At 46.4% G+C, this 14769-nt stretch overlaps 5 protein-coding genes across 5 annotated transcripts; 1 reads left to right on the top strand and 4 right to left on the bottom strand.

The window, feature by feature from the left end:
• Nucleotides 1-3348: 3348 nt before the first annotated feature.
• On the bottom strand, nt 3349-4113 carry F5J12DRAFT_893423 (uncharacterized protein; the record flags this gene model as incomplete). The annotated part of the gene is made up of 1 exon (XM_051747650.1): nt 3349-4113. The coding sequence occupies one exon, from the start codon at nt 4111-4113 to the stop codon at nt 3349-3351; it is 765 nt and encodes a 254-aa protein (XP_051599086.1).
• A 410-nt stretch (nt 4114-4523) lies between these two features.
• Nucleotides 4524-5529, top strand: F5J12DRAFT_783342 (uncharacterized protein; the record flags this gene model as incomplete). The annotated part of the gene is made up of 6 exons (XM_051742834.1): nt 4524-4570; nt 4612-4687; nt 4738-4914; nt 4964-5057; nt 5105-5153; nt 5196-5529. 6 exons carry the CDS (start codon nt 4524-4526, stop codon nt 5527-5529), a joined length of 777 nt encoding a protein of 258 aa, XP_051599087.1.
• Nucleotides 5530-5761: 232 nt separating this feature from the next.
• On the bottom strand, nt 5762-6796 carry F5J12DRAFT_722158 (uncharacterized protein; the record flags this gene model as incomplete). The annotated part of the gene is made up of 2 exons (XM_051741346.1): nt 5762-6548; nt 6636-6796. 2 exons carry the CDS (start codon nt 6794-6796, stop codon nt 5762-5764), a joined length of 948 nt encoding a protein of 315 aa, XP_051599088.1.
• An 813-nt stretch (nt 6797-7609) lies between these two features.
• Nucleotides 7610-8005, bottom strand: F5J12DRAFT_722183 (uncharacterized protein; the record flags this gene model as incomplete). Its single annotated transcript, XM_051741350.1, has 1 exon — nt 7610-8005. A coding segment is annotated over one exon (396 nt), but the record flags the coding sequence as incomplete, so codon positions are not given.
• Nucleotides 8006-8056: 51 nt separating this feature from the next.
• Nucleotides 8057-8875, bottom strand: F5J12DRAFT_783343 (uncharacterized protein; the record flags this gene model as incomplete). Its single annotated transcript, XM_051742835.1, has 5 exons — nt 8057-8352; nt 8389-8478; nt 8531-8555; nt 8606-8678; nt 8850-8875. 5 exons carry the CDS (start codon nt 8873-8875, stop codon nt 8057-8059), a joined length of 510 nt encoding a protein of 169 aa, XP_051599090.1.
• Nucleotides 8876-14769: the final 5894 nt, after the last annotated feature.

The following is a 14769-nucleotide window of genomic DNA, read 5'->3' on the forward strand; positions in this document are numbered from 1 at the left end:
AGGAGAAATGTGTGGATCAACAGAAGCATACTTCATCGAGAACAAATTCAAATGACCATTCTGTTCTCAAGGTATGTTATGCTATCGTTCAGTATCAGAGTGCACACTCACTGGGCACCAGTCTATTATCCAGCCGCTCTTCTCTCACATGTGTGGAATCAAGTGTGAAGGGACGAAAAGAAACCACATCGCAGCCCTTGCTGCTATCAAACCACTCGAGAATGACGAACCTTTCATATCAACGAGTGACAGCACACGTCTTTGGCGCCCCAACTGGCTCGGCAATGTAGACGACAAACTGAATGACATGTTCATTAAAGAAGTCGCCAAGCATGTCTTTAATAATGAAAAGGTATCATCTGGTAGTGCATGAATAATATGAGAATTGCAAGCGCTCACCTGACATGCAATAGAGCCAGAGGGAACAGCTCCAATTAAAAACCATACCCGACAAGTCTTTCAACCTCCAAATAATGAAAGATTGCGCGAAAACATACTTCTGCCTCCAACTTAACCCCACCAGTACCAACGTTAGCACCGAAGTTGACAATGCATGCTTGAGTTGCATGAAAGGTATCATTGCCAAGCTCTGGTGACATTGTCGTTAGGGAGATTTCTATGGTCTGGTGTATGGCCATGAGTGGAAGACACATGAATGGTAATTAGCCACACATACCACAGGGCCTTGGGAGTTTGGCTCGAAAGAGAGCATAATGTTTTGGACACTGGTTGGGACATGAAGTCAAAGGATGTGTGGCCTACGTTTGATGACTGTCGGGGGACCAACAAACTTGGTTTTGTTGGCTTGTGAGGTTGGAACCACCTGGTTAGCATCGATATGGAACTTTTGGAGGTGAGTAGATAGGCTGGAGGACTTGAGTACGACATACCTTGGATTGGTTCATGGTGTACATGGCAAACCGGTGAACTTGGAGACCAAGGAAAATTTTCGCAAAGTCCATTATTTTTTCTGAGGGGTGCAAGGGTGGCAAGAGCCACTCTTCCGATGGTATTATAGTTGGACTATGGCCGATGGAGTCGAGCATAGTCGGGGTGGGGAAATGCACGTGCGAGAGGTCAGGCTATTGGTGTATTGCCTATATTCGGATCTTGCCTATGTCGGATTGTTTGGATATGTTACTCAAAAATTGTTGAGTCGGACTTTACTCAGACTAATAGCTATATCTTACAAAAAAAAATCAAGGTCAGATTATCTACATTTGGAGAATCTGGTTATGCCCCCTGCTAAAATCTCATTTCTGCAGTGAATGCAATGCAATGCACCGATGCAGATCAGTGGTATGCTGCAATGATTGATGAATTACAGACCTTTAAGTCCATTGGACTGTATGAGGAAGTTGCCCTGCCCCCTGGCCATGAACTGATTGACTCGAAATGGGCCTACAAGATCAAGCAAGGGCCGACCAGTGAAATTGAGAGGTACAAGGCTCATTTGGTAGCCAAAGGCTTTACACAGGTACACGGGATTGACTACACAGAGATGTTTGCACCTGTAACCAAGTTCACAACCATCTGCATACTCCTGGCACTTGCCGCTAAGTATAATCTCGAAATTCATCAGATGGATGTTAAATCTGCATTCCTAAATGGACTGTTAGATGAAGAAATATACCTTCGCCCCCCTCCGGGCTTTCCTCCTGACAGCAACAAAGTCTGGTGGCTGCTATGAGCACTCTATGGCCTTAAACAGGCCCCCAAGTCATGGTACTCTCACCTTTGGACTGTTTTCGAATCCCTGGGTTTCACTCAAAGCCAGGCCGACCATAGCCTCTTCTTTAAAGTCGAGAATGGCATACTCATTGTTGTTGCTGTCTATGTAGATGACAAGCTAATACTCTCAAAGTGCTGCACAACCATTGAGCATGTCAAGGCTCAGCTCTCGCAGGAGTACAAGATGAAAGATCTGGGGGAGGCACATTGTATTTTAGGAATGGAGATACTTCATGACTGTGATAAAGGTATCATACAGCTCTCACAGAAGAGATATGTTGAGAGTATTCTCGAGTGCTTTGGAATGAGCAAGGGGCAAGCTGTCGCGACCCCCATTGAGCCTAACCTAAAGCTCAAAAAACTAGAAATTCCAGAGGCTGACACCAAGTCATACCAGGGCGCTCTCAGAGCCCTCATGTATGCAATGCTAGCAACGAGGCCTGACCTTGCCTTTACTGTAGGTGTGTTGAGCTGTCATGCTGCATGCCCTGGGCATGAACACTCTACTGCTCTAAAGTGTGTTTTTTGCTATCTGCAATGCACCCCCGATGTCCACCTTACCTATAAGTGAGACTCAAATGCATGCATGATTGGGTATGTAGATGCAGATTGGGCAGCAGATATCAATGACTGCTGCTCTGTTACTGGCTATATGTTCATCCTTTCTGGTGGAGCTGTTAGCTGGTCATTGAAAAAGCAATCATCTGTTGCTCTCTCAAGTACAGAAGCTGAGTACATGGCTGCATGCACTGCCATGAAGGAAGCTATCTGGATTTGTACCCTAGTCCTCGAACTCGAGACTGTGTCATCACATGAACCCACTCCCCTCCTCATCGACAATCAATCTGCTATCTCACTGGCTCGAAATGCGATGTTCCATGACTGCACGAAACATATTGCAATCCATCATCACTTCATATGAGAGAAGGTGGATTCTGGAGAAGTAGTCATCAACTATGTGTCTACCAATGACCAGGTGGCCAATGTACTGACTAAGGGTGTGTCTAGGGAGAAGCATGTTCGTTTCTCTGAAGCTATGGGTATTGTTTTCTTTTAATTCCTTCTTGACTATACTCGCTGAAGGGGCATGTTGGAGTTTATCACCTTTACCTTAGTTGTGGTTCACCGAGCACAGCATTATGTAATCCAAAAGCGGACACTTAGCAGTTTATTTTTCCTTACTGCACCTCAGCTTCAACCAACTTGAAGTCTGAGGTGGGACTCCTTCCATTCATTATATTGGAACACTTACTTACCTACCTACAGTATATTCCTCTCCATAGGTAGTTCATTGTTTAGCTTCAACCAACTTGAAGTCTGAGTATATTCCTCTCCATAGACTTGACAATCCTGCAGCATGTCATCCTCCAAAACCAACTAGCCTGAGAGACATGCCTAAGGAAAATTAGTAGTACCATAATCTTCCACATGCACCCTCACCTGGAGCATGCGTGTCCTTGCCTGCACTTAATGGAGGCATGTCTGATGCCATGGGTTTGCCTACAAAAAAAAATAGTAGCTTCACAGACCTGTACATGTGCTCTTGGCTGGAGCATGCATGTTGTTGCTTGTGCTCAGTGGAGGCACATCCAATGCTGTGGGCTTGCCTACAAAAAATTAGTAGCACCAAAATTGTATATATGCAGTCTTGCCTGGTGCATGAGCATTTTCATTGTTGGGTGTAGGGACACCCTCATCATTAGTCCAATTGAAGGTAAGCAGCAATGAGTTGGAATGAGTAGTTGGAGATGGCTCATTTGGCATGTCAATCTGCAGACTGTCACTAGCACTACCATCGCCCTCAGTCAGCAATTGAGACCCAAGAGGAAGTTTTGGCCATTTGGGTGTTGGTGATACCATGTTCTCTGCTGTTTCAGTCTTCATCTTGCACTTAGCAAAGCTGGCAACTTTCTCATCTGACCTGTTAGTGAACCAAGTCTGCTTAAAGGATGAGTAGTGTTTCTTTGCAAGCATATCACTCTTCCAGTGGTCTGCACATAAGTTGAGTTCTGGAAAAGACTGCATGATCTCAAGGTGGAATGCCTTCTTGAGTGTCAATGGCATCGAGGACCAAGTTGTCTGAGCATTGATGAGTCCATATTTATGGAACTCATGCCAGATACTTCGCATTGCCTGGAGGATGTTAGTGATCCTTGCAGCTGGAAGTGCTTCCCCATTCTTGTCCTCAAGAAACGACATCTGTGAGTTAGCACCTTGTCCTTCTGGAGTCATGCACCACCTTTTCCAGTCTTCCTCGGTCCAGCAACGAGTCTTGGCATAATCTGCATGGTCAAGCTGAGGGGGAGAGTGTGTATTTAAAAGCATTGGGGCACTGAGAGGGGGTGATTGTAGTGTGCTTTTGATAGCACCATCTGCTGACATAGTACTTGTATCTGACTTGTCAATGTACAGCCATGCAACCAATGTATTATATGCATTCCTGTAATCTGTAATTGAAGTACCATCATTACTCCGAAGACATCTTTAACTCAACTTACTGCATAGTGTTTCGTTCTACCTTGAGTGAAGCATTCTCAGTTTGAAGTTTGTTGATCATGTCTTTAAGGCACTGGATTTCTACCTGCATATATGTGCAGTAAATGTTATTCATTGGGCACAAAAAGTAAGATGATCACTTATGCTTGATGACATCTCTGAGATGCCTTGGTTGAACATTGGGGTATTATTGGACTGAATCTGTAAAAGATGTGATGAGAGTGATTATGTACATGGATTCAGTTGTGCCTGGTATGCAGGTCCATGTGACATATGCATATGCTGATTAGCACCCCATGACGAGGTATTGGATGCTAGACTTGGAGTCTGGCTATTGCTACAGGTAAAATAATTGTTGCTCAGAGAATTAAATGGGTCTTCTAGGGATCCTGAGCAAAACAGACACGAATTTTGGCCATCTGGAAGCAGTGGTAGGAACGATGAATGGGCGGAGGACATGGTGGGTGGAGGGAACGATCTGTTTGACATTGTTTGTCACTTCATGCTAAGATTTCTCCAAGTCCAAATTCCCAGCATATATCCTACTTGCATGTTGACATGTCCAACCCAAGCAACAACACAACTCTCAAAGTTCTGGAAAACATTATCATACTTGAGGTTGATAATATACTGGAAGGATGGCCAGCATACATGATCAATTTTACTCCAGAAGACACCAGTCCACACGTATGGATCATTACACTGTCTTGTTTGTTGCCTCACTGCTGCTCTACAGAAAATCATCTTACATCTCAAGAACCCATCAAAGTCTGTCACAATAGACTCAGACGATGGAAACAGTGATCCTGAAGGCCCTCCAAATGAATATAGTAAGTCACATACCACACATATACTCATGTTTTTGACCGAGACACAGTGAAGTTGACAACTAATCACAAAGCAAGCATTATGGTCCCAAAGCCACAGTAAGTTAGATCACACACACTTTCTCAAGCTTATGTTTTCAGCAACAATCTGGCACCTTATGAAAGTCCCAAGGAGTCTTCTGACAATGGTGATGAGATGTCTTCTGATGATGATGAGGTCCCCCCTACCACCATCAATGCAATCCCAGTCCATCTCTGTGGGGTCCCAAAGGATACCATCCCCATGAAGCACAAGAACAAATTTGACCCAAACTGGCCCCCTTGTAGGCCTCATGCATTCAAGGTGATCTTGCCAAACAGCTTGATTGTGTCATATGAAGCATTCATGATGTTCCCAGCAGCAGTCAAGTGTAAGGAAGATAGCTGCCATGGTCCAGAAGGGGAGAAGGAAAACCAGCATGCTGTTAAGAATTGACAGTTTCAGCTGCCCAGTGTCTTTTATTGTATGTAATTAACTGTGGACATACACTTCTCTTCTTGCTTGGTGTCATGTGTAGCTCATGTATTTTGAATGTTAACATGAAAACTTTACAAAGTTGTACAAAGTCTAGCAAAGCAATGTAAGTCATATGTAGGCCTACTCATCATCATTTTCCTCCAAGCCAAAATGTGCAATCTCCATGCCTGTCTTCTCAACTAAGAAGTACCTATCCTCCATGACTCCATGTACCACAGGACAGTGGGGAACCATTGCAACGACTGACTGAACCACAGAAATTTCTGGCAATCTGGCCATTGGGCAACTGAAGGCATGCCCAATGCTGTACCTTAGGTGTTTGGGGCAGTCTGAGATATGCTGCAATGACTCTTGCCTCTTCTCCTCGAAGTATAATTGGTTTTCTGTCATGTTTGGCAAGAAGGACAAAGCTGTTGCAAAGATCAGTGGATGCATGTGGGTTTTTATTCTTGGGGGGGTCAAGATGTGGGATCATGGCCTTCAAAGTGTTCACTTGACAGCATCGGATGCCCTGTTGTGCAAGGTTGGAGAAAGGATCAGATGGCTGATGAATCTCTTGGCCAAGATTGCCAATTGTCCTCTCCATGGTCCACTGAGAGGAATAAATTGGCAAGCCAACATGTGCCACTTCAGAAGCAAGATGGCAAGTAAGGTGGACACATGGACAGATAATTGGGATGTGGTCAATGTGCTGCTGATAAAATATCTGTTCAAACTCAGGTTCCCATTCATTGAGGAGTTGACAGGCAAGCCATAGTTGCATGGGGGTGATACTGTATTGGGACATGATGTGAAGTCCAGCAACAAATTTACAGAAGTTTCTCCAAGGGATTTTGGGTAACATGTTGTAAAGTAGGGCTGGGCATAAACCATATATCCAGGTGATGTATTCAGTTGCCTTGTACCAGGAGTTCAAGTGCAGACTTGGGTCATGAGGTGCGACGTCAAACAAACCAGGTAGATACATCAGTAGACCACTTTGTGAGCTGGTAGTCCTAGGGAATCTGTCCAGTGCTGGACAGCTCTGGACAGCTCTGGCCAACAAAAGTGATTTACTGATGTACATTTTACATGCAGCAACAGCACGACCATGGGCTTCCCAAGTAGCATTGTCCTTGAGGACAGCCCAGGTCCAAGTGCTTCGATTGTCACTCGTAGCACAGTCAAAGGTGCCATGCCAGAGATCGAGCCAGAGTGCAGCCATGTTTGCACTGCTCAAGTGCATCATTTTGGATGAAAAGACTTCCAGAATCCCTTGGATGAGCTCTGGCTGGAGGCCAAGCAAGATACTTGGACCCACAATGCCAGTCTCGATGCACCATCCTTCATACATACTCTGTGTCCATGAACCAAGGAGATATTTTAATTGTTCAGTATACCTCTGTGAATTGCCTGGCCCAATATTGCAAATATCAACATCAGGATGGTCACATCCCACTAAATTGTAGTTATCTGGCTTGAGTAGGACTGGGTAATACTGAGATGCACCAGGTTTACGATGACCTTTCATTGGGCAAAGCATTTGACAACTGTTTTTTCCTTGATGGCCAACAAAGTTACTTAATGTTAGCAGTCCTGGCCCATCAGTGCATGCAAGAAACAAAAAGAAATGCGAAGTAAAGTTGCAATCTCATGAGGCATCCCAGATACAAAGTCCCTCACACTGCACAGCAGACAGGTGATGTAAGCCTGGAAAAAGGAATGAGTTGATGATTTTTGGCTTTTTGGGGCCAGGGATAATCATGCCTGGAAGGACATGTTTCTTCTTGTAACAATTGTCAGGGGAAAGCTCTAGGATGATCCATATATAGATCCAACAATCAGATTCTTTGCTGTCATATAACTGTGCACCATCGATTGAAATCATAAGAAGGGTGTCATCTCACTGGATCCTGTTGTTGGCCACTGCATCCAGGTAGGAATAGCCACAAAACACATCATCATAAGTGTCGACCAGGCCATCATTCTTCTGGAGCTCCTGGAATATCTGTTGAGTTCATTTGTGCCAGTAGTGCATCTTCTGAGCACTCTCAGGATGTCACCAGAGTGACTGAAGTTGTGGTGCAATTGGGATCGTATGGAAAATGGCACAAGGATGCTTGATCCTGCCATTGCTTCTGTGGAGCTTGACTTGGTCATAGCACAGCTTGGAGCATTCTGGGCATATCTTGAGGTTGGACAGAGGACCTACATATGCAGCAGAAGAGTTGATACACATATGATTGGCTACAGAAGTGATGCCACTGAGATTGGCAAGGAGATGTTTTGTTTGGTGGAAGCTTGGGAGCCCTACATCAGGGAAACACTTCTGAATAGCCTGGCAAATCTTCTCATATGTACTTTCAGAAGAGTGTTCTAGGGCGATGAACATGGAAAGCACAAGTTCAGTGCACTGGTCATCTACTTGGAGGGGTTCTTTAGGCAGGTTGCAAAGTCAGTCAAGGTCTTCTCCTGTGAGAGTGACACCATTGTCAAGTGATGCATTTCAGATTGCTTGGATGAAGGCCATACTCCACTGGAGTTTGGGCAAGCATGCCATGTGTGCAAGCTCATCCAGGTTGAGGCCAGACAGAGGGTTGGGGGTTGTTGGAGGTGGTTGGTTGTTGTTGGGTGGATCTGCTTGCTGGTCATTGTCAACTGGGTCTGCTGGTGGGCTGATGCCAACTGGAGTTTCTGATTGGTTGTCATCAGGTGGATCTGCTGGTGGGCTGCTGTCAACTGGATCTGCTGACCAGTCATTGCTAACTGGATCTGCTGGCTGGCCTTTGTTGGCTGGGTTTACTAGGTAATAATTAATACATTAACATGGCTGCATACTGTTCTCTTGATCTGCAAAGCTATGATTGCTGCCAGTGTCCAGATAATCACCAGAATCTAAAGCTGCTGTTTTGTGTGGTTGTGATTGTGCTGTTGGGCCATCTTGCTCAGATTTACATTGTACAGTGCATCACTGACATACCTTCAGTGGAATCCTCTCTGGGTATCTAGGTAATCCCTGTAACTAGAATAAGTGCTATAAGCCAAGTATCCTTACTGGTGATCCACATGGATGCTTTGCAGCAGTGGTTTCACTGGGAACATTCCCATCTGCCTGCCTCTTAGAAGAGCTGGTAGACAAACCAGCTGCAGTGTGAAGAAACTTGCAAAAAGCATTGGATCTTGAAGCCAGCTGTATTGTGTCAACCTTGTCTGCCTCCACCTCATGCAGGTGGTGGCACCAGGTATTCAGTGTGTTAAGTTGGCAGTATGAACCCTTGCAATACTTCTGGCAAACACACCAGAGTTGAGACAGGTCTGGCACCATGGCTGTAGTGTGAGGAGGCTGGTATGACAATGTCTTACAGTGGATTTAGCAGCTTGTACACATTGACTGAATCATGTAGCATGGAATGGATTGCATTGTACAGAATAGTGCAATGGTGAAGTTGTTGAAATGTGATTGAACATTATCAAATGCTATGTGTAACTAGGGACACTGTAGTCACATAGTCACACATACCAATACATACAAATCATAGTTGCTCCATAGATGGGGCCAGGTCTAGCTAGCTCTGATTTTCACTGGGCATCACAGCCTTGTGGATTGGGTGGGATGACTGGGGAGGGTGCCAATGAACTGTGTTCATGTCCTGCCTACATTTATCTATTTTATCTGCCCTCCTAGCTAGTGCAAAGTGGTACAAGGTGGCTGTGTTAAAAATTATGCAGGGGTAGTATAAAAAGTTGCACAGGAGCAGTGCTGCAAAACTTGTGCAATCAGCTGTTTTATTTTTGTTTGTTTAATGTTACAGATGCAGCATCATAACATGATGGCATATGACAACATGAAAGCTTGGCGAGGCCATATGGTGCTCTGTTTGGGTAAAAAATAATGTGCGTGATACACAGAGTGTCGCAAATTTCTTGGGCACATGATAAGAACTTTATAATACATGTTAAGGGTGGCTGTTCACACTTCTGTTATAAGCCATGCCAATGCCACCCATGTGTCATTGAAAGATTGCCAAAAATGGGTATTTGTACATAATATTTCACACATTTGCACTATATCTTAGATAAAATATCACATATTTGCTATAATCTAGCCAAACCTGACCATTATAATGGCAAGTGGTCCATTACACACTGCTTACAATGGGGGCACGTGACAATGGACCAAATAAATTTGTGACAAGGTATGCGCAATACACAATATACGATGTGTGACACAGAATATACAATCACGACACAGGACATATAATGCACGATATGTGATAATGTACTCAGGGATGACACTTAACTTGTGCTTGTATTCAACTGATGCCATCCAGCAAAACAAGCCTACAGTATTTGCTAGTAGAATCTAGATTTTCCTGATGCAGAAACCACACAAACTCGGAGACATAATGTCGATTTATTGATTGCATGAGGGTACACATTGAACATGGAGTGAATACAATGGCAAAATTTATGGAAAGGCATATTTGCATGCATCCAAAGTGTGGATTCTGCATGGACTATGGCCTAGCAAATGATCTTCCTGAGGGAGGCCTCAAATGGACTCAAAGTTCGCAGCACCAATAATGGGTTAGGGTTAGGGTTTGACTTCTGACATGCCCACAGTATCATGATTCACCAAAGGCTTCCAACCATCGATGCAGTGATGTTCCCATTCCATTCCACCACAGTTAATGCCAGTCATCTCTGCAGCATGATTTATGATGTCCCATACTAACAGGAGGAACACATACAAAAATTCAGCAGTGGTTGTCAAGGAGTTCTTTCAGGTTGACTAGCACTTTGAAGTTCTAACATTTCAAATCATCCCATGGGTGCTTCATGGGATCATCAGTATGGTGTACCTCTCTTCCTATCAAAGTACCATAGAGTCCATGCTATGTAGTTACCTGCTAGTTCCATAAATCATCTAGACTGTCACTCCCCGCATTTACTTGGGATAGTTCACCTCCATAAATGGCCAACCATTCATGCACTCCTGACATTGCATGCCTTGCACCGCATATCCTGTGTTGTGCATTATCCTGTGACGTGCATTATCCTGTGACGTGCATTATCCTGTGACGTGCATTATCCTGTGACGCACATTATATATTGTGTTCCATCCTCGTCTCATGCATTTCGCTAGGATCTGTCCTGTCAGTGGTTGGGCTGGGCCGAGCATTAGCTCGGTGGAGGCGAGGCAGGCGGAGCCGCTCAGGAGGGCGGGTCACCTGCTCGCTCTGACAGGACTGCGTAGGCATAGCAGTAGCATTTCGAACAGTATGTAATCATTGGGCTAAGATTAGAATGGTGGCTGGGCTAATCTATGGCTGTGGCTATAGTGTGAAGAAGAGGGCATGGTGGGTGGGTGAAAGGAATGACAATTGGGCGAGGAGCTGGAGTGGGAGCAGTGACGGTCTGTTGGGGGGTGTTCATCTGATGCAGAAAGGCAGGGTGGCAGTGCTTCAGGCTTGTCACTCGGATGGATGTTTGCTACTGGAGGTAACCGGCATCTACACTATCCATCCTCGTCTCACGCATTTCGCTAGGATCTGTCCTGTCAGTGGTTGGGCTGGGCCGAGCGTTAGCTCGGCAGAGGCAAGGCAGGCGGAGCCACTCACCCATAGGCCGGAACCCTGCAGCTGTGTGCCTGCCAAATGCCCAACCCCGAGAGTGGAGGCCTCAGTTTCAGATACAGCATTAGCTAGGTGCTGGGACGCAATTTGCTCAAAGGCTCGTATATATACTTGATAGGCTAGTGATTTCCACCATCCGGCAATGTGAATGATTTCTGGGTTTACTTTCTTGGCAAGGAAGAAGGAGGCTCTGCCGATATGAAAGGAGTGGCCAAAGTGGTTCCCCCATCCCCACGCTGATAGGATGCTGTTGATGCACTCCATGGCACGGGATTTGACCATGGGATGGGGAAGACCTGAGGAGTCCCTCCATGAGAATAGTGGGTCTGAGGCTGATGCTGGTGTAACCATGGCCATGTTACGAAGGGCTACCAGAGGGCAGAGACTACCCTGTTCGTTCAGGAAAACTGACTGTGATTCTCCAGGTTTGGCTGTTTTGGCTGTGGGTAGGTCTAAACGGGCATAGGGGGAGCCTCTGAGGTCTGTCCCGAAGAAGGCATTGCCTCTTGTGAGATGATGGCTTGGATTGAAGGCTGCATGCGATACTACAGACACTTCACCAAAACGCATCATCCCAAAGAAGGCACATGTCGACATTGCCCAGATGCAGGCATCAAATGGGTCTGATAGGGTTAGTGAGGCTTTCAGGGCTGATAGCATAGCAATTGTGATAGGGGGATGAGGAGGGTGGTGGCAACACACTCCGAGGTTCTCGAGGCCATGGAGAGACCAATTGATGTGCTCGAGGTGGGAGTCATCAAGTGGAGCAGGCCATCCTTGTGCAATGTGCCATGCTTGGACTGCTGATAGGTACTTACGAGCAACAGATGGTGCTACAGGTTCGAATGGCACAGAGGTGCCCAAAATTCCCAATTCAGGTGATGTGGGGTCTGAAGCTGCCCATATGGCAAAGGAGTGTAGTAGTGAGAAGGATGCTGGGAGGTGCTCAGCTTCGGGGATGGAGAAAATGTCACAGAAAATGTGGAATTTGCAGATGCCTGATCCATATGCTGCAGCATCACATAGGGAGGCATGGGATGCAGTGGCTGCTATTTGCTGGATTATTGGATTGGCTATGGTGGCAGAGGGGGGAGTGTTGATGCCTCTCCACAGGAATAGTCGTTCTGCAGCTCTACATTCTGGATGAAGTGGGGATGGATTTAGCTGCAGTGCAGAGGTGTTTGTGGTAGGAGATAGCATCATTCCTATAAATATTCTAACATGTTGGCTAGGTAGGGGGGGATTGGGGGATAGACTTGGGTTGAGGCTGCTGGGAAGCCAGTGAGGAAACCCTTGATGTCGCCATGGGATAATGCATCAGCAATGTTGTCCCGACTGGGAACATGGATTGCCTGCACTGCTACGTCTAAGTCAGCTTGGAGAAGGTACAAGCAGCGGAGGACTTTGTTGATCTGATGGCTGCGGGAGCATCCCTTGTTGGTAACCATCACTACTCCTAAGTTGTTGGAGTGAACTAGTATATTGCGGTGATGTGAAAGTGCAGGTAGGCCAATGTGTATAGCCATTAAAAGGCCTAGCTCTATGGAGACTGCTTCAGCCCATCCTATGTTGAAGGCCTGGTCCGGACCGACCTGGAATCCTGGCTTCCATTTCCATATGGCCCAGTAGGATCCTATTGTAATTCCAATTCCAAAGGAGGAGCTTGCATCGCCCCACCAGTCGATGTCTATTGGGTCTGTATGACTCAGTGATATCTCGCTCTTTGATTGGGTTAATAAGGTATGTATCCATGGTAGATCACTCCGCACATAGTGTGGAGATGCTCGTCGAACATGCTGTGAGCAGAAGGATGTTGCGAAGATGGATAGTGAACGCAGGAAAGGGCGGATTAGTGGGAAGATGCAGGATGCATGGACAAGTTTTCCATGGAGGCTCTCGGTCTCTTTCTGAGTGTGCCGAGAGCCTGGGGCTAGCCAGCTCTCCAGTAGTTGGATGAGACGTGTCCGTTTTTCTGATGGTAGAGCTACAGTCTTTGTTTCGAGATCCCAGTCGAAAACAATATACCACTGGCATGAGGCTAGCGGGCGAGTCTTTCGTTCACTCCATGGCATGCCGGCAGCTGATGTTAGGTTTATGAAGTCGTGTTCTGTCCAGGTCTGGTCTGGTGTGTGGAAAACTATGAAATCGTCGACCCATTTTTTTATTAGGCGAAAGCCAGCTTCGTTGCAGATTGCAACTAGCATGTCTGCAACCGAGCCAAATACTCCGGCACTGGATGATAGGCCGAACATTAGCGCTCTGTCTACATACACGAGACCTTGCCATGCTATGCACAGAGCTGCTTGTTGTGATGGGCAGACCGGGACAATGCAGTAAGCTGATTCTATGTTGAAGGTGGCTGCTAAGGAGCCCGGTGGTAGAGAAAGGACCAATGCAGCTGTCTCTTCGAAGGTTCCCCAAGCCATTGGAAAAAGGTTTGCATTGATACCAGAATTGGTGGATGACGTCGATGGATCGTCTCTGGGAAATGACAGGTCCTGGATTATGCAGAATTTGTCTGAGTTCAGCTTTGGCACTACGCCTAGAGGTGAGGTGTGAAAAGGGCCAATTAGAGCTTCAAGCTCAAGGGGCAAGAAGCCTCATGAGTAGCGGCCAGCTCTCTGCTCTGAAGTAATGTATGCTTCGACTATAGTGGGGTGGGATAATGCTGAGCTGTGGTTGTCGAAATATACAGGTATGTGCAGGGGGTTCATGAATACCAACATCAAAGCCTGTCCGTAGGCCAGAAAGGATATGGGACCAGTCACTTAGGATATCGTATTTACATAGTAAATTCTCAATGCAGTTGGGTATCAGAGGAGTTGTGATGCAGCATGGATCAGATTCTGGGGCAGCAGGATGCAGCTCCATGGGATGACTTGCCACAGACTGAACAGCTGTGCACATTTCAACATTCAGGGCCAAATGAGCAGGAGGAGTGTGCGGCCCAGTTGAAGCAGAAGTGACAGCCATCGGGCGCAATAAGGGTATGTTTGCTCTTTCTATTTGATGCGAGGGTTGCAACTGGTTTGCCTGCTGCAGTGGATGAGGCTGTGCAGCTGGATGGTAAGTGCCCTGAGTGGCCGCAGCGAAAGCAACAACCATGATTGTTGCTGGGATGCACTGGCCTTTTACGGGGGAAGGAAGGAAGGTCATTCGGTGCTGTGCGCTTGGTGGTGGTGGCTATAGTCAAGCTCTGCGCAGCAAGGAGTGCACAGTTGTTTGCAATGGTTAAGGCCGCCATGTCAAGGCCCGTGAGGTCATGCTCTGGGTTTGCATGTGCAATCTCACGCTGTTGTGTATCATAGTGCATGGCCACTAGCCAGCTGTGTGATGCACTGATACCGGTGACCACTTGGTGGTGGGATGCCAGGGCATTGGCACATTCTTCCCCATGGTGGAAGCGAGTATGCTCTTCTGCAGTGCGTGCAGCATTTATCCAATCTGCAGCAGATATGGACAGTTCATTCGCCCGATCGAGTGACTTTGTCGCAAAGCCCTCCGGTGTGAGGATATAAGCTGCATCCTCGCCTTTCATGTTCACTTTGGCACGGGCCGAAAGGGTTAAGAGGGAGTATGGTAC

The sequence above is a fragment of the Pisolithus orientalis genome (assembly GCF_024613125.1).
Source record: "Pisolithus orientalis strain OTSU chromosome Unknown F5J12scaffold_17, whole genome shotgun sequence".
NCBI lineage: Eukaryota > Fungi > Basidiomycota > Agaricomycetes > Boletales > Pisolithaceae > Pisolithus > Pisolithus orientalis.